Here is a 22827-nt window from a genome sequence, read left to right as displayed (position 1 = left end):
TGCCCTCCCTATACAGGGTACCTGCTAGACAGGTTAAATTAAATTTAGCCCCTGAGAAGTTAGGCAACACCAGGCATTCGACTGTTCATTCTTATCAATGACCAAAAAAAAGTGTGACAGTCATGTGTTTATGGACCTGATATCTTAATTAACTGGTAACTCTGGATTTCTGCACTTTTTTGATTTTACCCGTGTGATGTAGGAACCACTAGCTGGATCAGCAATCGTTACCCTTCTTGAACTATTATAGTCCACGTGCTGTAGGTAGACCCACAATGCCATTTAGGGAGGGAATTCCAGGATTTTTACCAAAAAGCACTAAAGTGACAATGATAGATTTCCAAATCAGGATAGTCTGTGGCTTGGAGAGCATCTTACAGGTGGTATTGTTCCCATGTATTCGCTGCCCTCGTCCTCTGGATTGATTTGGTTGTGGGTTTGAAAGGTGCTGTCTAAGGATCTTTGGTAAATTTCCACATGCATCTTGTAGATAGTACATACTGCTGCTACCAAGTGTCAGTGGTGTAGGGAGTGGAAGTTTGTGGATGTGGTGCCAAACAAGCAGATTATTTTGTTCTGGATGATGTCAAGCTTCTTGAGTATTGTTAGAGCCGCACTTATCTAGGCAAGTGGGGAGTATTCCATCATATTCTTGACTTGTGCTTTGTAGATGGTGGACATGATTTGGGGAGACAGGAAGTGACTGTAAGATTCCCTGTACTTAATGCCTCGTGCAGTTCATTTTCTGATCAATAGGAACACCCAGAGTTGATGGTAATGCCATTGAATGTCATGGGACAAAAGTTAGATTGTCTCTTGTTTAAAATGGTCACTGCTTGGATTTTGTGTGGCTCAAATCTTGGCAACTTTCAGCCCAAACATGGATGTTGTCCAGGTCTTGCTGCATTTGGTCAAGGATTGCTTGCTATCTGAGGAGTTGTGAATGATGCCGAACATTGCGCAATTATCAGCAAATATCCCAACTTCTGACTTTATGATGGCCATTCTTGAAGCAGCTGACGATGTTTGGCTTTTGGGCTTTTTATGTTTCTACAAAAGGCTACAGCACATAAACTTTGCAAGCACAAGCTCTCTTTTTAAAAGGTTTTAAAAGATTCTTGCTTTTAAAATACTTTGAACTCATCTGCTATCTTGGTTAGTAAAATCACTCTGTTGTGCTGTACTGCTGAATGTACACCCGACAGTTATACCTTTGGTATGCATTCAGTGAGTTGAACTCAATGGAAAGCAACAGCTGACATGCTAAAATTGCCCTTACTGTGATCCTGCATACAGTGACCTACAGTGACCTCTGGTGGGACTGGAAGCATGTCAACCAGGGAAAAGGTCAGCTGTGTTAGCTTCTTGGGTGAACAGTTCATCTCCAATCATTACTTAAGCTTACATACAAAATGATCACCTAAATAATGTATGAAGGAAATGGGACTGTAACTCCGCATGAGTTACCACTTTATTGTGAAGGACAAGAAAAGGAAGAAAACCAATGTGGGCAAAATACAGATCATTGTTTAGTTTTCACACAGACAACATTAGCATAGTTAAACAGTTACCGTGATGAGTTTGCGAACATCAGTCTTCGTGAGGGTTCTGTCAACATTGAACTCATATCTTGGATCCAGAACAACGGCTTTAACCTATTAGAAAATAGATTCATCATATAACTTCTAGGTGTTTGCCATTCTGTTTATTTACAGAGTGCATTGTTTTCTGCATATTAGCTTTTAAAGAGACAGCAGGCTGCTTTGTAAAGCAACATAAAGAAAGATATGTAACTCAGAAAAAAATTTCAATCACCAGAGGAAATTTGCATCTTTAGTGCTCCCAATGCCCAGTGTATCTTGCCAGGATTACATATTAGGAATTCAGGGGCATTCCCGTAACTTGCTTCCACAAACACATACAATATACACTTGATTATAAACATGTTGTTATAGCTGTTGAAGATAGCTATCTGTAAGAAAAATAGGATGGTTATGGTAGGGGATTTTAACTTTCCAAACATAGACTGGTGCAGCCATAGTGTTAGGGGTTTAGATGGAGAGGAATTTGTTAAGTGTGTACAAGAACATTTTCTGATTCAGTATGTGGACGTACCTACTAGAGCAGGTGCAAAACTTGACCTACTCTTGGGAAATAAGGCAGGGCAGGTGACCATAATTCTATTAGATTTAAAATAATGATGGAAAAGGATAGACCAGATCTAAATTGGAGAAAGGCCAATTTTGACGGTATTAGGCAGAACTTTTGAAAACTGATTGGGCACAGATATTTGCAGGTAAAGGGACGGCTGGAAAATGGGAAGCCTTCAGAAATAAGATAACGAGAATCCAGAGAAAGTATATTCCTGTTGGGATGAAAGGAAAGGCTGGTAGGTATAAGGAATGTTGGATAACTAAAGAAACTGAGGGTTTGGTTAAGAGAAAGAAGGAAGCATATGTAAGGTATAGACAGGATAGATTGAGTGAATCCTTAGAAGAGTATAAAGGAAGTAGGAGTATACTTAAGAGGGAAATCAGGAGGGCAAAAACGGGGACATGAGATAGCTTTGGCAAATAGAATTAAGGAGAATCCAAAGAATTTTTACAAATACATTCAAGACAAAAGGGTAACCAGGGAGAAAATAGGGCCCCTCAAAGATCAAGGCAGCCTTTGTGTGGAGCCGCAGAAAATGGGGGAGATACTAAATGAGTATTTTGCATCAGTATTTACTGTAGAAAAGAATATGGAAGATATAGACTGTAAGGAAATAGATGGTGACATCTTGCAAAATGTCCAGATTACAGAGGAGGAAGTGCTGGATGTCATGAAACAGGTAAAAGTGGCTAAACCCCAGGACCTGATCAGGTGTACCCTAGGACTCTGTGGGAAGCTAGAGAAGTGATTGCTGGGCCTCTTGCTGAGATATTTGTATCATCAATAGTCACAGGTGAGGTGCTGGAAGACTGGAAGTTGCTAACATGGTGCCACTGTTTAAGAAGGATGGTAAGGACTAGCCAGGGAACTACAGACCAGTGAGCCAGACGTTGGTGGTGGGCAAGTTGTTGGAGGGAATCCTGAGGGACAGGATGTACATGTATTTGGAAAGGCAAGGATTGATTAGGGATCGTCAACATGGTTTTGTGCGTGGGAAATCATGTTTCACAAACTTAATTGAGTTTTTTGAGGAAGGATTGATGAGGGCAGAGCAGTAGATGTGATCTATATGGACTTCAGTAATGCATTCGACAAGGTTCCCCATGGGAGACTGATTAGCAAGGTTACATCTCACTGAATACAGGGAGAACTAGCCATTTGGATACAGAACTGGCTCAAAGGTAGAAGACTGAGGGTGGTGGTGGAGGGTTGTTTTTCAGACTGGAGGCCTGTGACCAGTGGAATGCCACAAGGATCGGTGCTGGGTCCTCTAATTTTTGTCATTTACATAAATGATTTGGATGCGAGCAAAAAGGTACAGATAGTAAGTTTGCAGATGACAAAATTGGAGGTGTAGTGGACAGCGAAGAGGGTTTCCTCAGTTTACAACAGGATCTGGACCAGATGGGCCAATGGGCTGAGAAGTGGCAGATGGAGTTTAATTCAGATAAATGCGAGGTGCTGCATTTTAGGAAAGCAAATCTTAGCAGGACTTAAACACTTAATGATAAGGTCTTCGGGAGTGTTGCTGAACAAAGAGACCTTGGAGTGCAGGTTCATAGCTCCTTGAAAGTGGAGTCGCAGGTAGATAGGATAGTGAAGAAGGCGTTTGGTATGCTTTCCTTTATTGGTCAGAGTATTGAGTATAGGAGTTGGGAGGTCATGTTGCGGCTGTACAGGACATTGGTTAGACCACTGTTGGAATATTGCATGCAATTCTGGTCTCCTTCCTATCGGAAATATGTTGTGAAACTTGAAAGGGTTCAGAAATTATTTATAAGGATGTTGCCAGGGTTGGAGGATTTGAACTATAGGGAGAGGCTGAACAGGCTGGGGCTGTTTTCCCTGGAGCGTCGGAGACTTAGGGGTGACCTTATAGAGGTTTACAAAATTATGAGGGGCATTGATAGGGTAAATAGGCAAATTCTTTTCCCTGGGGTAGGGAAGTTTGGAACTAGAGGGCATAGGTTTATGGTGAGAGGGGAAAGATATGAAAGACACCTAAGGGGCAACTTTTTCACACAGAGGATGGTACGTGTATGGAATGAGCTGCCAGAGGAAGTTAAGAGGCATTTAAGAGACATTTGGATGGGTATATGAACAGGAAGGGTTTGGAGGGATATGGGCCGGGTGCTGGCAGGTGGGATATTGTGTTGGGATATTTGGTTGGCATGGCTGGGTTGGACCGAAGGGTCTGTTTCCATGCTGTACATCTCTATGACTCTGGTAAATGTTAGCTGCTGTGCTACAGGACCGAGGTACAGAAGGCCCTGATTTCAATCTACTAATTGAATCTTAGCAAAGGTGCTCTCGAAGTTCTGCCTTCCCTCTGCAGATAAGTGGTGGCTGGATTGGAAATTGAGTTATGTTTTGAGGTAGGATCGCGGGATCTAAAACGTTAACTCTGATTTCTCTTCACAGATGCTGCCAGACCTGTTGAGCCTTTCCAGCAACTTTTGTTTTTTTTTGTGTACTTGCTATCCTGTGTTCACTGTGGGCATGTGCAAGTCAGAACAGGTTCTGACTCACATATGTATTAATATTCAGGGGCCTGGTTTCGTGGCTGGTGAAAAAAACATTGAGGATAGGATTTGTAATTTCTCTCATATCTCATTAAAAGTCCCTTCCACGGTCTCTTACATTAAGATCATAAGACAACAAGATGTCAAAATAGACCATGCCTTTATTGGTCAATGCATTGAGTATAAGAGTTGGGATGTGATGTTGCGGCTATACAAATCTTAGTTAGGTCACTTTTAGAATTTTTCAATTCTGGTCTCCCTGCAATAGAAAAGATATTATTAAACTTGAAAATATTCAGAAAAGATTTACACGGATGTTGCCAGGGATTGGAGGGTTTGAGCTATAGGGAGAGGCTGAATAGGCTGGGTTGTTTCCCCTGGAGGAGCAGAGGCTGAGGGGGTGGCTTTATAGAAATTTATAGAATCAAGAGGGGCATGGATAGGGTGAATATCCAAAGTCTTTTTCCCAAGGTAGGGGAGTCCAAGATGAGAGGGCATAGGTTTAAGGTGAGAGGGGAAAAATATAAAAGAGACATAACTTTTTCACACACAGGGTGGTGCGTGTATGGAATGAGCTGTCAGAGAAAGTGGTGGAGGCTGGTACAATTACAACATGTAAAAGGCATCTGAATGGGTACATTAGGTGGCACAGTGGTTAGCACTGCTGCCTCACAGCACCAGGGTCCCAGGTTCGAATCCAGTCTCAGGGTGACTGTCTGTGTGGAGATTGCACATTCTCCCTGTGTCTGTGTGGGTTTCCTTCCTCAATCCAAAGATGTGTAGGTTAGATGAATTGGCCATGCTAAATTAACCACAGTGTTTGGGTTAAGAGCATTAGTTAGGGGTAAATGTACAGTAACGGGGTAGGGGAATGGGTCTGGGTGGGTTACTCTTCAGAGGATGGTGTGGACTTGATGGGCCAAACGGCCTGTTTCCACACTGTAGGGATTCTATGAATAGGAAGGGCTTTGAGGGATATGGGCCAAATGCTGGCAAATGGAACTAGATTAATTTAGGTTATCTGGTCGGCATGAACAAGTTGGTACGAAGGGTCTGTTTCCGTATTGTACATCTCTATGACTCTAAGTAGGCCATTTAGGCCATCCTCTCTACTTCACCATTCAATGAGAAGATGGAAAATAATTGTAATCCAAGTGGCATTCCACTAGTTACAGGTTGCCACCTTAAAGGTGCCTCCTTTATCTCAACTCTCTGTCTTCTATTAGTTAGCCAGTCTCTACCTGTGCAAATGTACTTCCTCCAATACAATGGATTCTTTTGTTATTAAGTAGGTGTTAAGTAGGTTAACATGTGTTACCTTATTGAATGCCTTCTGAAAATTCATATATATTACATCAACTGCTCCCCCTCTATCTGTCCTTCTTGTAACATCTTCAAAGAATTCTAAGAAATTTGTCAGGTATAGTTTACCGTGCATGAAGTCATGCTGACTCTGCTTGATCATGATGGGCATTTTGAAATGCTCTGCTATCACATCCTTTACAATACGCTCTGATGTGTTCCCAATAACAGATATGAAGCTAACTGGCCTAACGTTGCCTACTTTTTGTCTCCTTCCCTTTATAAATAAAGGTGCTACAATGGCTGTTTTTCCAATCCTCTGAAACTTTTGCAGGATCTAAGTACTCCTGAAAAGAGTGTCCCCAATACTTCTCTCTCACTGTTTCTTTTAAAACCTAGGACGCATCCCATCAGATTCAGGGGACTGACTATTTTTAGCTCCATTAGTTTCTCTAATGATAGTTTTTATATTTAATGGCATTGTGTGAATGCAACTCTTTACAAGTCACATTTTGTACCAATTGATTGAAACGTATAGTACTATATTGATAAAGACACAAAAAGAAAACAGTTTAGAAGTGATTTACTCACCCATTTAGCTTCATGGTGGGAGAAGTCTAAAATTATAGAGATTTTGCCTTAGTAATTCAAAAACTGAATAACTGTTCAGACTGGTGCAAAGAACTATTGCTTTGGTGGTATACTAGATCCCACGGCAGAAAAGCCCCAGGCAGATGGGGAGGGGGTGGTGAAAGACCTACTGTAAATTAATGAAGATTGCTCCCAGCAAATTAGTGCTGTGGGGCAGTTGGCTTTAGAGTTGGCAGCCTCATCCTCCTCACTCAGGGGCTGGCAAATAGTTTTTCACATAACATGCAGCAGCTCACTGAACCTAACAGACAAGGGTCTTTTCAGATCAAACAAACTGTATAAGGAGATGCAATTCTTCAAGTGTTGTAAAAGAGTATTGGATATATAGAGATGAGGTGTTAACACAAAATGGCCAAGTGAGAACCCGCAAACAAACAAGAGCCATTTTCCCTGAAGACATAAGGAAGGATTCCTGAAGCATATACATACAAGCCATCAAGGAATTGACTCCACCTTGAGGAAGGCAAGAGAGTGCTCAATTGGTCAAAGAAACAACGAGATGAAGAACCATAACAGCCAGTGCTGCACTTGTCATAGATATCAACAGACCTTCCCCGGATGGGAATAAACCACTTTCTGGAACAGCTTATCTTTTCACAATCGACGATTCATGTTACTGAGCAGCTGACCTTAATAACTACCAGTCAGTTTGTAGAAAGGCTGAAAACACATTTCCGATGTCAATGCCTTCCTGAAATCCAGTTTCATAGAACATCAACCCTCATAGAAACATAGCAAATAGGTGCAGGAGTAGACCATTTGGCCCCTCAAGCCTGCTCCACCACTCAATATGGTCATGACTGAACATTGAGCTCAATACCTTAATCCCACCCTCCCCCTATTTCCCCTGATCATTTTAGCGACAAGAGCCATATAAACCTTCTTGAAAACACAAAATGTTGACAAAATTATCTGTATTCATGAATAATTAGGAGGTTCGGCACTACACATCATCTCTATATTCTTTTTTCTTCATTCACAGGGTGAGGACCTTGCTGGCTGGGACAGCTTTTATTGCCCATCCCTAATTGCCCAGAACAGTTAATGTGGTGCTGGAAAAACACAGCAGGCCAGGCAGCATCCGAGGAGCAGGAGAATCGACGTTTCGGGCATAAGCCCTCGGATCTGCCTGGCCTGCTGTGTTTTTCCAGCACCACATTTTTCAACTCTGGTACTCCAGCATCTGCAGTCTTCACTTTCTCCCAGAACAGTTAAGAGTCAACCACATTGTTGTGTATCACTGTGGGTCTGGAGTCAAATATAGGCTAGACCAGGTAAGAATGGCAGTTTCCTTCCATAAAAGACATTAGTGAACCAGATGGGTTTTTCTGACAATTGGCATTCCCTTAAGAAACCCTGTAGAGATGTCTGATCTCATGGTCAGCATTGGATTCTTATGTCCAGATGTTTATTTGTGGGTGGCATGGTGGCTCAGTGATTAGCACTGCTGCCTCACAGCGCCAGGGACCCGGCTTCAATTCCCGCCTCGGGAAATTGTCTGTGTGGAGTTTGCACGTTCTCCCAGTGTCTGCGTGGGTTTTCTCTGGGTGCTATGATTTCCTCCCAGAGTCCAAAGATGTGCAGGTTAGGTAAATTGGCCATGCTAAATTGCCTGTAGTGTTCGATGCAGGGGAATGGGTCTGGGTGGGTTGCTCTTTGGAGGGTCGGTGTGGACTGGTGGGGCCGAAGGGCCTGTTTCCACACTGTAGGGAATCTAATCTAATCTTTATTGAATTGAAATTCTTCCATCTGCTGGAGCAGGATTCTAACCCAGGTCCCCTGGGTCTCTGGATTAACAGTCGAGCAATAATGCCACTATGCCATCACCTCCTCATATACTATCCCAAATCAAATTGAAAAGGCCGAGGCAGCAGTGAAAATTGCCAATGGGATCATTGAAATTGATTAAATCCAGCATTGGTGTTTACAAGGCAATCTTAATAACAAGGGATATCAAAATCAGTTCCAAATTCTTCATACCATTGCTATTAGAAAAAAAAAGGGAGGCCAGGGGCACATTGAGCACTGTTGGAAGCTGATAACAACAAGATTGTTGCTGAAAATAATGCAATGCTTTAGCTCAGTTGTCTGGTTTGTTGGTTTACAGAGCAGTGTGATGCCAACAGCATGGGTTCAATCCCATCCCTTGCCTGAGTTATGGTGGCCCGCAGATTAAATCACCACCAGTCACTTCTCTGTAATAAGTGAGCAGCCCCTATGGTCTGGTAAGACTATGGTGACACACACAATGGTGGACATTTTGAATCATTACTTTACAAGAGTATTTACAGTAGACGATGTTAGCATTCTAAAGAAATTAATGCTGGATCATGGGTAGGAACTAAAAACATGAACACAAGCAAAATAACAGAACTAGAGAAACACAGCTCCTTGCGGCATGGAAAGTAGTCTAACCCAGTGACTAATGCCACTCTGCACTTACACCACCTTTCGAATAAATGAAAATTTACTGAACCATAACTAGTAACAGAAGTGAGTGGCAAGATCAAAGTGAAATGACAGAAGGCCAAATTCCACTTTGACAACACAACCAAATTGTTGAGATTTGGATAGCTGGTGAGAGTGCAAACACTCAACATTCTCAACAAATATCAGCCCACTTGATAACTTGGGGACCTGTGTAAAGCAGTTATCATCTCGATTGTACACAGTGAAAGTGAACAACAAGATGTATTGTTGCAAGTGTGGGGTATATACATGAAACAAAAGAAGCTTTACTTTCCCAGCAGACAGCTGCAAGGCAAATTTAATTTCACCAAAAAGAAACTTAACAATCAATCACAAAAACAGGGCGGACTTGGCAAGATGGCGGCGATTTTGTAGAACTGCTGTGGACAGCTCTGCTTAACAGCCAAGGCATACTGGTGTTTTCTGCCATCCCTGGCCAACTTATGTGGTGGAATTATTAGTTTAAAACCTAACAGAACACATATTTGTTAATATTTGGGAGTAGGAAGGATGCCAAAGGGAAAAGGAGCAAGCAAACAGCAGCAGTGAGGACACTCCCCTGCAGCACCTACCACACCAGAGACTGCAGCAGCAGCAACCTCTCCTGAACTCCCTGGGGACCTGACAGACTCACAGGAATTGGCTGCGGCGATGGAGAGACTTACCTTGAACGTTGGGCCTGCGATTGAGGAAATCTGTGGGGAGATTCGTGCCCTGGTCCCACCTATCGCATCCATGCTGCAGGAACATGAGGAGGAGATCTAGGGCCTTGGGGAGCAGCTGGAGGAGGTGGAGGGTCAAACTAAGGCCTCAGAAGCTGCAATGGAGTCCTCATCCGGTTGGATCCAGGTGCTGGAGCGAGAGGTGTGGGCCTTGTGAGACCATATCGATGACCTCAAAATCAAGGTCAGAGGATAAATCTCCGAATTGTCGAGCTCCCTGAAGGTGAGGACGGTGAGAAGCCAGTCAGCTTCTTTGAAAACTGTCTGCCGAAGTTTTTGGATCTTCACATCAAATCCAGCAGGCTACAGATTGAAAGGGTTTATTGGGTTCCAGTGCACAGGTCAGGGCTGGTGCAGCACCCCTGCTCGATCCTAGTGCACTTCCACTCACATCAGGACAAGCAAAAAGTCATAGAAGCCTCTCGATTACTGGGAAAAGATCCACAGGTGCTGCTGTACAAGGGGTCAAAAAAATCAAGTTTTTCCAGGATTTCCAGATTTAATTCGAAAGAGCAAGTCCTTCGATGAAGTTAAAAAGAGGCTGAGGAACCTGGGCATCCAGTACTCTATGAGGTACCGCGCAGTGCTCCATTTCAGCCACGAGGACTCAGATTATACATTTGATTCAGCGGATAAAGCTAAAAACTTTGTAGACACTTTAAAATAGATGGAGTGGCCTGAAGAATATTGTTAATGTTCATTCTCTTTTCCTTCTTTCCCCACGTTTTCCCTTCCTTTTTTTATTCATTTCTTTCTCCCTAATAATTTCTTTTTTTGGAAAGGGAGGAAAAAAACTTGGAATAAGTTTTTTTTTAATAACTGGGAAAATTTTGTGGATGTTCTTTGTTGTCTCCCTTTTTTGTTTCTCTTTTAGTCACAAGTAGGGGTGACATGAAGGCAGGGATGGGTGGAGTGCTCATCCTGACTTTGTCTTTTTTCTGTTGATTTAAGGATCATCTCCCTGTTTTTTTTCTGGCCTAAGGCTGGGACACGGTCTGAGTTTGAAGGAGCTGTGAAGGAGGGGATGGGTAGGGTGAATGCCCCCTATAGACAAGGGGAAGAGTCTTCCATTCAAGGTTTTATAGTTGGTTTTCTTTGTAGGTTCTTGGTAGTAATAGTTGTTTATAGTTATATAGAGTAGTTTTTGTATACATAATTCTTTGAATCTATGAGTCTTTACTTTCTTGTGCTCAGCGCGTTGGAAGCAGGGTTCTCCCTCCCAGGGATTCATGGGTCTCTGAAAGAGGATATGGCTAAGTGGCTTATTAAATGGTGCTCCTGGAACATCAAGGGAAGTCATTCACCTGTTAAAAGGAAAAAAGTGCTTTCTATCCTTAAGAGGGAAAGGGTTGATATCGTTTTATCACAGGAATCCCATCTTGATGATGGGGAACACCTGAAGTTACAACAGGGCGGTTATGACCGAGTATTCTTTTCATCCTTTACTACTAAAAGTAGGGGAGTGGCTATACTTATCCAGAAAAATCTTCCGTTCACATTATTAGAGCAAGTGAAAGATGAGCAGGGATGGTTTGTGATCCTTAAAGACCTGCCACATGGGGAAGAATATGGCATTTTAAATGTCTACTGTCCTCCGGCGCATCCCTTCAAATGTTTGATTACTGCTTTCTCTAAGCTGAGTGCCTTTGGAACACGACACATTATTATGGGGGGGGGGGATTTTAATTGTCTTTTGGATTCAACAGTGGATAAGAAGCCTTGTGGGCCCCCAACTATTTCTTCGCAGGCCAAGCAGGTGGCTGCCTGATGCAAGGAGTTGGGGCTGGTGGATATTTGGAGATGTCTTCACCCTATTGGCAAGGACTTCACCTTTTTTTCAAGCCCACATAAATGTCACACAAGGATTGATCTCTTTCTGGCTCCCTCGGCTCTTCTGGATTCGATTATGGAGTTGCAAAATTGGGAACACAGCTATCTCTGATCACGCTACAGTATATTTGGAAGTTAAGGCCAAGAGTGAGGGGCTAGGTTTGTGGCACTGGCATTTGGACCCTTTTCTCCTTGAGGATTCCAAATTTGTGGAATACTTTTTGAAGGAGTTTCAGTAATTCTTGACTATCAGCTCAGGCATGGCTAGTAGTCCGCCTATGCTATGGGAGGCCGCTAAGGCCTTTGTTGGGGGATTAGCTATTTTTTTATTCGGCCGCCAGAAAAGACAGAAGGAGGAACAGCAGTGTCTACTTGAGACGCAGTTGAAAGCCGCGGAAGTGGCACATTTTGCACGGCCTTCAGTGACTAAGCTACAGCGGATCATGGCCCTTTGGGCTGCCTTGAATTCAATACTGACACAAAACACAAAGAAAGAACTTGCTTTTGCTAGACAGAGGCTGTTCGAATACGGGGATAAGCCAGGGAAGGTTTTAGCATACCTGACTAGGAAAAAGCGTACTTCCCAATCCATTACTGCAATCAGAGATAGTGCCAGGGTCCTTACATACGATGTTAAAAAGATTAATGAGGCTTTTCGGAGTTTTTACTCTGAATTGGACCGGTCTGAAGGTTGCGAAGACAGGAGGGCTAAAATGGAGACCTTTTTTAAGAACCTGGACCTCCTGGGGTAACCTTGGAACAGGCCTCTCTCCTTAATGCCCCCCTTGACAGTTTAGAAAATACAGGAGGCAGCTCGGCAACTTCAGAGTGGGAAAGCGCCTGGCCCTGATGGTCTCCCGGGTGAGTTTTATAAGGAGTTTATAGGGATTCTGTCAGGGCTGATGTTGGAGATGTACAATCACTCCTATATGCATGAATGCCGACCACCATCTTTGATAGAAGCTAATATTTCCTTAATTCTTAAGAAGGGGAAGGTTCCTGTGGAATGTGCCTCTTACAGGCCTATCTCTCTATTACATTCAGATTTCAAGATTCTGTCTAAGATCCTGGCGCTGAGATTGGAAAGGGTGTTGCCCCATATTATTAAAGGGGACCAGACAGGCTTTATAAGGGGTCGTAGGTCCTCTAATAATATTAGAAGGTTGCTGAATATGGTCCAAGTTTGTCAGCAACGATCGATTCAGGGGTTGGTAATTTCCGTAGATGCAGAGAAAGCATTTGACTGGAATGGCTGTATCTTTTTTATGTCTTAGAACAGTTTGGGTTGGGTGGGGTCTTTGCGAGGTGGGTGGAGGTTTTATATCGCCACCCTCTGGCCGCGGTCATCACCAACGGGAGGAGTCTGGGAATCTTACAATTGGTAGGGGTAGTTCCACAAGCTTCCCCCTCTCACCGTTATTGTTTATGTTGTGATAGAACCGCTGGCAGAGGCTATTCATCAGAACGTCCACATAACCGCTCTGGAAGTGGGATCGAGGGCAAACAAGATTACGTTGTACGTGGATGATGTCCTTCTGTTTTTATCGAACCCGATCACCTCCGTACCCATTTGATACAATGTATCAATTCATTTGGGACTATTTCAGGATATAAAATTAAGTTTGCAAAATCTGAAGCTATGCCTTTGGGAACCTTAAGGATGTACCAGAAGTTGAAGGTGGCTCTAAGTTCCCTTTTAAGTGGTCACGGGCAGGGTTCTGGTACCTCGGCATTTTTTATTACCCCCAAGTTTGATCTGTTATTTCAGACTGACTTTGTTCACTTGCTCGACAATATTAGGCGAGATCTCCAGAGATGGGAGGCTCTTCCAATTTCATGGCTGGGCCAAATATCTCTCATTAAGATGGATGTTCTTCCTCGTTGCTTTATCCCATGCGTATGCTCCCTATAATGTTTCCCAGGTCAACGCTGCGGTAGCTTATAGGGTGGTTTGGTTCCTTTGTCTGGCATCGTGGGAACCCCTCATCAAACTTACTCAATTGCAGTTGCCTCAAGGAGGTAGTGGGGGAGTTGATGTCCCAGACATCAGAAGGTATCAATTGAGTTCCCTGCGGTTGGGTGGGTAACGATCCAAACTCAATATGGCTGGATATTGATGACTCCCAAGCAAAGTGCCCTCTTATTAACCTATTGTTCATGGATAAGATGAGGACAGATATGGACCACTGCCGGAACCCCATTGTCATTAGTACAGTCAAGGCATGGTGGGCGATGTGTCAGAGTGGGGGTTGTTTATCCAAGACTTTGCCACTTAAACCTATAGTTGGCATGCCAGGGTTCCGACCAGGGATGATTGACTCAGGGTTCAAACTATGGGCAGTGAGAGGAGTTTCTAATTTGGCAGACTTGTTTGAGGGGGGGGGAGGGAGGTTATGATGTCTTTTGAGCAACTGAGCCACAAATAGGGGTTGCCCAGCAGAGACCTTTTGTGTTTTTTTCAGATTAGGGATTTCATCCAGAAGAAGACTACACTTCTCACTAATCCCTATAGGCCCGATACAGAGAGGGTGTTGCTACGTTCCACAAGCATCATTTCGGTTAGTGCTCTCTATCACCTGCTGAGCGGCAGGGCCTGGCAGGATATTAACCGGCTATGTGAGGTCTGGGAGCAAGAGCTGGGAGTGGAGATCTCTTCTGAAACATGGGACAACATATGGGAGAATGCTCGAAAGTTCTCAATCTGTGACAGGACATGTGCCATGCTGTTAAAAGTTCTGCACAGGGCTCATCTGGCACCGGACCATCTGGTGAAGTTTAAAAAAGGGGCATCTTCAGTGTGCCCCAAAGGTAAAGGAAGTGTAGGTACGCTTACTCATTGCTTCTGGACATGCCACAGGCTCCATGTTTATTGGAGCGCTGTGGCGGGAGAGATCGGGAAGGTATTGAGGACTGAAGTCAAAGTAGACCAAATATCTCTCCTCTTAGGTCTACCGAATTTACCATCTTTAGACAGGCATGGGAAGAAACTATGTAATATTCTTGCACACTGTGCACGGAAGAATATTCTGATGAATTGGGTGTCTGAGAACCCGCCGGGCTTGCTGGGATGGCAGAAATTAATTATAGAGCACATTCCCTTGGACATTTTTACAAACATGGTGCACCACACAACAGACACATTTTATAAGACATGGCAGCCCTACTTGAGTTATTTGGATATAGATTTGTCAGTTATCTTAACTAGGGTGTTTGTTTAACCAGGATGGTTGGGTTTGCCAAGCCCTGGAGGGGGTCTCCTGAGTTAATATGGGTATATATACAATGCTCCCATTCCTTTGATTAGGAGCTTTGCACTGAGCATAGCTGTTCTGTATTCTGTGTTTTTTTTCCTCTTCTTTCTTTTTTTATTAGTTATTTACTTATTTATTGGTGTTGCTTTCCACCATGTTAGGGTTTGTTTTGAATTATAGGGTAGGTTAGTAGTTAGTAGACAGTAGTTGTATTGTAATTTGTGTTTTGTTTTCTTTTTATTATACTGATATTTGTGATTGATTGTATTTTTCAATAATTTTATATGTTTGTAAAGTTAAAAACATTTGCTAATAAATACAACAAAAAAGGTCAAATATCTCGTGACAAATGCAACAGATCAACAGCAACAAATACCACAGCAACAACTCTGCATGGCGACAGCATTACTCAGAAAGGTAATGTCACTCTGGAAATGAGGAGACACCACACCAACAGCCAAGTACAAGTCAAGTGCATATGGTTAGAAGAACTGAACATTATGTGTGAAATGGATATGTAGGCATGGTTGAAATTGGAAGAGCTGATAGAACAAGCTGATGTTTGTTCATGCAAGAGAATGTTCTTTATAGACTATGTATGATAAGTAATCTGCAAGTTATGGTGTATACAATTATTTTTTTTCTAAAAAGGCGGGGGCATTTGAACAAATACTTTTATTATTTTGGCTTACATATTAATGCATTCTCTGATGCCATTTATGTAAAGTAGTCATTTTAGACACCAAATTGGGACACTATGCATAATTTAATTCAGCTTGGGTGTTTCTGGTGATGCAGTAAGCCGGACTACACAGCAAGATTTTGCAAGCTGTGCTCCTTTCTGGTTGAAGACGAACTGAGTTGAGGTATTTATACAGTACTGTGATCTGTACTGCTTGTCCTAAATCAATGGGAAGGTAATAAGGGCGCCAGAGGCCAGAGGCCAGCACCCAACCTCCCTCACCGGCAACACTGATCAACACAGACTGGGATCGCCGGCGCCACCACCTGGCAGTGCTCTTCATAGCAATAACCAGTTTGAAAGTTGATGTGTTTTACGCACCGTCGGAGTATGCGCTCCTGCCTTGTGACGCTCTGCGCCAGGGTTTGCAATAGCACAGTTACATTTTCTTTAGCTTTATGAAGTTTAACTTGTTTTTCATTGCTGTTGTCCCAAACAGTAAGCAACCGTTGCTGCAACGAAGAATATATTAACTTGAGTAAAACGCTAATAATAACTCATCGGATTTACAATCTCACTGCACTCACCATGAACGCTACAAGAGTCTCAGAAATGGAGTGTCCTCTATCAGCGCACTCCTGGGCTATTTCCCGAATGATATTCTTAATCACACATTCGGCCTGAGTGTAAGCCATTCTGCAGGTTTCAAACAAGAAAAAAAGACATGTGAGGGTTTGGATAATGGAAACATCAAAAAGAGGACACACATTAACTGTAGGTAGCAGTTTGCTCAGGTCAGGTCACAACCTGCTTTACAAACAGTCACATTGAGTTGACAATGTTCCCAGTTTCTGCTCCTTTCCCGGGGGGATTTTACTCCTCTTCGTTTCCCTCTTCCTGTTGTTTAATGTAACGATCCCGTTACCCTGGAAACAGACATCAACCGACCGGCCTGATTGGTTGACGTCAATCCCCTGACGTTCTTACGCACGCGGGACCTTCTGTGAAAGATGTTGCTCTCAGTTCACATTCCAGCATTCACAGGAATTTGCTTTTATTCGGTGTTTAACCCACTGCCACCTCTCCTCCAACCCTGAAGAAGTACTGCTCTTCTACTCCGACCAGCTTTGATAAAGGGTCAGTTAGACTCGAAACGTCAGCTCTTTTCATCACCTGACAGATGCTGCCAGACCTGCTGAGACTTTCCAGCATTTTCGTTTTTTTGGTTTCAGCTTTGGCTGTGCCTGTCTCTGAGCAGCGGCGAATATACACTTACTGGATAGGTCTTCAGTCAGAGCCAGTGGTGAAGTGTCCGCAATGGTTAGCCACCTGACAGCAGCAACAACAACAAAAAACTAGCCTAAAGTTTGCTTGCTCTTTTTCAGAGGTGGTCAATTGAAAGAAATACTCTGGAGCGCATAGTTTTCTTGCCTGACTTAACGGAAAATGTGAACAATCTAGCTTGCAGTTCCAGTAAAAAGGGTTGTAGATAGGTCAGTCAACAGGAGACTTTTTGGAGCCGACAAACCTGCCTAGCTGCTGAAGTGAAGCTAGTTTACAGAGTGCACTGAATTAGATGCTCAATTTTTCTAACCAAACAGAGTTGGCCACAGAAGTGCTACCTTTCATTCATTTGTGTGAAATGCACGTTACTGGGGGGGAGGAACCAGCATTTATTGTCCATCCTTAAATGCCCTCGAAGTGGTGGTTGTGAGCTACTTCCTTGAACTGCTGTGGTTAGACTCTCAATGCTATTAGGGAGGGAATTCCAAGATTTGACCCAGTGACACTGAAAGTACCGTCTTATACAGTAAAGCCAGGATGGTGAGTGGCTTGAAGGGGAACTTGCAAATGATGATGTTCCCATTTATCAGTTGCTTTGGTTGGGACAAAGACTAAGAGCCTTGGTGAATATTTGTACTGCATCTAGCAGTTGGTACACACTGCTGTTACTGAGCATCAGTGATAAATGAAGTAGATGTGATGCCTGGTATAGTACATCCTTTACTACTATCAGCAAGGAAAGAGATCAATGTGTCCAATGTGCTCCAGGACAGAATGCCAGGAGCAGCACCAGGCATACCTAAAAGTGTCTACCTGGTGAAGCTACTAGATATAATTTTATGTAAAACAGCAGAAGCAGATGCAATAGACAGTGATCCAAAAATCAGGTCTGCATCCTTGCCACAACCAGTCATGAATGAGGATGGAAAACTAAACACTGGAAGAGGATGCTCCACAAATATCCCCATCCTTATTGATGAGGCCAGTACATTAGTGTAAAGAACATGCTGCAGTCTTGAGACAGTCTTCACAACATGTGCCACATAAGTGGATCCATCTTGATCTCCCCTGAAATCTTTAGGTATGTCCTGTTCTTAAAAAGCAGAACAAATCCATCCCATTCAATTAACAGCTGACCAGTCTACTCTCAACGATCAAAGTGATGGAATATGCTATTGACACTGCTACTATGTAGAAATAATCTGCCCTCAGATCCTCAGTTTGTGTTCCATCATGACTACTGCTGACCTTTTTGCAGTGTTGGTGGATCAAGTGAGAGTGACTGCTGTTGATATTGAGGCAGAATTTTACCAAGTATGTCATCAACAATATTGAATTAATGAGAATCAAGGGTAAAATTCTTCAATTGTTGGGAGTCATAGCCCACATAAAGCAAAATGGTTGTATTTGATGGAGGCCAATCATCTCAGTCTCAGACATCTCTACAGGGTTTCTTAAGGGAATATACAAGGAATAGAATAGAATCACTACAGTGTGGAAATAGGCTCTTCGACCCAACAAGTCCACACCAGCCTTCCAAAGAGTATCACACTCAAATCCAATCCCAGTTAGTCTACATTTACCCCAACTAATGCACCTAACGTACACATCCCTGAATATTATAGGCAATTTGGGATGGCCAATTCACCTAACCTGTACATCTATGGATCTTAGTTGTGTGAAGGCTCAACTATCTTCAGTTGTTTCTTTGATGACCATCATAAAGGTCATAAGTGGGAACATTTGCTGATGATGGCACATTATTCAACACCATTATGACTCCTCAGATACTGAATCTGATGGTGTCCAGTAAGACTTGGACTGATGTGTGTTATGAATGTTACTCCCCATTTAAGTGTTAGGCAATGGCCATCTCCAACAAAAAAAATTTAATCATTGTTTTCCTGAGTTTATCTTAATGGAAGGGGTAATGTTTTAAGGAAACTTTATAAATATTTCCCAGTTAAACATGAATATTGCAACAAGGAGTCCACACAGGTATCACTAAAAGCAATGTTTAATTTAAAAATACTTTTATTTAGAAGATAAACTTATGCATTGTACAATATTTCAGTCTTATTTCAGATTATTGTACAGTCTAATATTTTACAGTTTTAAAAGGACAAAAAATACAAAGGTTCTGCTAATTATGCTTTTCTCACAAGCACACATTTTTGTACAAACAATCCAACACAATGAAACAATACATCAGGTCAAGTAGTAAAGCCATCAACAATACTGGGACTTATGAAATTGTGATAAACACAAATGGAAAAGGATGTTGGGATTTCTACAAATGAGAGATATTAATGATAGTTATTCTTCTCTGCAGATCACACCCATGTGTGCATTTATAATAAATACCAGTGACCTTCAGTGACTTTGCTTATGGCAAGTTGAAGAATATACTGACTTACAATGGCAGTACATATTACAGCAGTTCATCTCCAGTACTTTGCTCCTGAACAAATAAAATGTCTTTACATACATCATTCCTCTGGCTATGTTTACAGTTACCAATTTTTTAAACTTGTTTGTATTTCTCCTTTTATCAGACTGCCTATTCCTCCTTTACCCTTGTGACCCAATGTCCCGACATGGCTCTTGTGCATGATCCTTTAATAACAATCTATTCAGCATCTCATCAAATTGCTTTAGCCATGTATGCAGATAAGAATGAAAAATGAAAGTCACGGCTAAAAGCAGGTTGAAATAAAACAGTTGAGGGATTCAATGCTTTATTTTGTAGCAGTTCCTTGTTCCTGACAAGTAATTAAAATGATTGGATTGGTTCATATCAATGCTGATGAGCAATGCTTCTGCCAGATATCGGAGCACATGAGCATGGTTAACCGAACAGGAAAAATTTAAACACTGCTGAAAAGAGAGACACGTTTTCAAAGCTTTTATCTTGCACTCATTGGGACAAGTACGAGAAGGCTAAATTTCAAACAGTCTCAACAATTCAAGCTGCAGAAGGTGCTGAGTGGTTGGTAAGTTGACTCGGTTTGCCAACTAATCAGCAGCCTTTTCTCCTGTAGCGTAAACGGTTGTGATCTTCAAAATTTGTTTTTTGTGTCATTGTCCTGCTGAGTGTAAGACAAAAAGCTTTGCAAAGTGTGAAGACTTGCACTTGGGTAAGAAGAATCAAAAAGCATACTATTAATTAAATGGAGAGCGCTTCCCAAAAAAAGTGCAGAATGGCTGTTTGATGCATAATATGTAAAAAGCACGCGGGTGCAGTGAATGGAATTATGGCCTGTATTGATATATGGTTGGAGCTTAAAGGACAGGAAAGTCTTGTTACAACTGTACAGGGTGTTGGTGTGACTGCATTCCAGGAATCAGCCCAGTGAACCTCTTTTGAACAGCTTCCAATTCCAGTATTTCCTTTCTTAAATACAAGGCCCACCACTGGACGCAGTCCTCAGGAGGAGCAAATTACTGCAAATGCTGGAATCTCTGCTGAAGCCAAAAAATGCAGGAGATCACAGCAGGTATCCAAGGAGAGAAAACAAGCCAGCTTTTCAAGTCTAAATGACTCTTCATGTTTCACGTCAGCTCTGATGAGGAGTCATCTAGACTCAATGTTAGCTTGCTCTGTCTCCATGGGTGCTGCGTAACCCGCTGTGATCCCTAGCATTTTTTGGTTTCAGCAGAGATTCCAGCATTTGCAGTAATTTGCTCCTCCTGAGGACTGCGTACAGTCGTGGGCCCTGTATTTAAGAAAGGAAATACTGGAATTGGAAGCTGTTCAAAAGAGGTTCACTGGGCTGATTCCTGTGAGAAAGGGATTGACTTATCAAGAACGGCATAGTAAGTTAGGTCTTTATTCATTAGCACTTAAAAGGAGGAGGGATGATCTTAATGAAACGTGCAAGATTCTAAGGGAGATTGACATGAAGGATAGAAGTGGTTTCTGAGAGTGGAGAAATCTGGAACCAGGGAGTCATAGTTACAGAATATGGAGACACGCATTAAAAACTGAGACGTGAAGGAGTTTCTTCTCTCAGAGGGTAGTGAATGCCTGGATCTCTGTACCCCAGAAAGTTATGGAGGCTAGATCACTGAAAGTATTTAAAGGGGAAATAGACACATTTTTGAAATATCAAGGGGTTGACAGCTATGAGGAGCTGCCTTGAGCGGACGTGATCTTCAAATGGCCTTGAGGGGTAAAATGGTATACTCTTATTTCTCATGACTTTATGTTCTTGATGTTGCTCTGTTCAGGCTCTGCACTAAAAATGACTAAAATAATTTAAGCCAATTGTCAAAATAATCCAACTTTGCCTCCTTTGTGTCAGACTTGGTTTGATAAAAACAACACATTAACTATTGCATTTAAAAATATAAACAGATGGATGTGACTGGCAGAGAACTGGTTCCCATTCATTGCATTTTCTTTAGCATTACCTCACTGACGATAGCAAACGGTATCAACCCTGTCGACTGGAATTTAAGAAAATGTAAACCTATTCCAAACACTCCTGTGATTCAGCGGTTCTGTTTCAAGTAGGTCTCTTCGCAAATCTGATTCACATTTAACAGGTTTTAACGGCAATACTGATGTAAAAGCAAACGAGACTGAAATGTTGGAACAAGAATTGTAATAAAAAGCAGTTCCCCAAATTATGATCATTGCAAATTTCACATTATCTTTTAATAATTCTTTCCAAAGGAGTATGAATTTCATCATGTCAATGGCACATAAAAACACATCCTAAAATGCTCTAAGGCATGTTTCTTTTAGAATCAGCTATTAGCTTAACGCAACATTACAAAGAATTACAGTACAAAGTTTCAGGGCAATTTATAAGAAATAAAACATTTCATGAAGTGAATCTCCCAGAAAAGGACCTATTATTCCTGATCTTAAAAATCAATAAAATATCTTTTGTTTTAAAATTTGAACTGATTTTTTAAAAAAAAATGTTTTTACATATGACTGGCCTCGAAGAGAGAACCAGTCTTTTGCACAGAACTGAATTCATGGCACTATCTCAATACTCCTAAATTAACCAGTAATTGTATCTCTGACAATGATACATAATGAGGGCAGAAAATATTTCAAAATTGTTTGTCATACTACTTAAAATCTGGGACAAGGTTTAATAGACAACACTATGTATTCGTGTAAACAAAAATTATTTACTACTCATAACAGCTCAAGTTCCTTTCAATGTAGAAACAGAATACTCAAAAGATGCATTTTCTTTTTATTCACTAAAAATTCCTTCAAAATTATTGAAGATATTTAGTTCAGTTAATAGCAAGTCTCTCCTTTGCCCTTATAATGAGTCAGATGAGTAGCTTGCAATTTAATGTTCCAGCAACTCATCTCCCTTTGGATGGCTGTCCAAATTTGTTTAACATATTTAATTTTCATCTGCTTCCATCTCTTCACTTAACGTAGATAACGTCAACAGTTCCAAATTTTCAAAGTTTGTTATATAATATACTATTTATTATACTATTATAGGACAAGCCAAATAGAGAACAGCCAGGGAATTCCTAGAGGCATGGCACTCATCCACAGATTCAATCAATAAGCACATCGACCTGGACCCAATATACCAACCACTGCAGCAGACAGCTGGAATTGACAACTGGAAGTGGCAGATTCAAACCACTACAAATGCCGGAAGAAAGATCACAGAAGCGCTTCACACATATTATATAACAAACTTTGAAATTTTGGAAGCTCCCAAGCACTGAGGATGTCACCTAGACAGGGACGAAACATCTGCAACACAAATTCCCAGCTGGGCTAACAGAACCACAACAGTTCCAAGTTTAGCAGCTTCTCCTGTTCCTTTGCCCCCATCCACAAATACAAAATTAACATATGGGGGATCAACATTATAACCACATCCTCCCACTGAGACCAGTGCTTAAACATACAGTATTGTTAGGATGCAGCATTTTTTTCCCCTCTATCTGCAATACATAGTGGGAATAGA

The 22827-nt window shown here is 41.9% G+C and overlaps 1 protein-coding gene across 1 annotated transcript in view; it reads right to left on the bottom strand.

Moving 5' to 3' along the window:
* Positions 1-16476, bottom strand: part of cfap206 (cilia and flagella associated protein 206) — a 58798-nt gene extending 42322 nt beyond the window's left edge. The window contains exons 1-3 of the mRNA XM_060856906.1: positions 16391-16476; positions 16171-16279; positions 1572-1655 (exon numbers count right to left, since the gene is read on the bottom strand). Coding sequence (XP_060712889.1) covers positions 1572-1655; positions 16171-16278 — 192 coding nt within the window. The 5' untranslated portion in view covers position 16279; positions 16391-16476. The remainder of the gene's footprint in view (positions 1-1571; positions 1656-16170; positions 16280-16390) is intronic.
* Between the last annotated feature and the right edge of the window lie 6351 nt (positions 16477-22827).

The sequence above is a fragment of the Hemiscyllium ocellatum genome, chromosome 3 (genome assembly GCF_020745735.1).
Source record: "Hemiscyllium ocellatum isolate sHemOce1 chromosome 3, sHemOce1.pat.X.cur, whole genome shotgun sequence".
Classification (NCBI taxonomy): Eukaryota; Metazoa; Chordata; class Chondrichthyes; order Orectolobiformes; family Hemiscylliidae; genus Hemiscyllium; species Hemiscyllium ocellatum.
The sequence above is the reverse complement of the archived record's forward strand: the minus strand, read 5'-3'. Positions and strand labels throughout refer to the sequence as shown.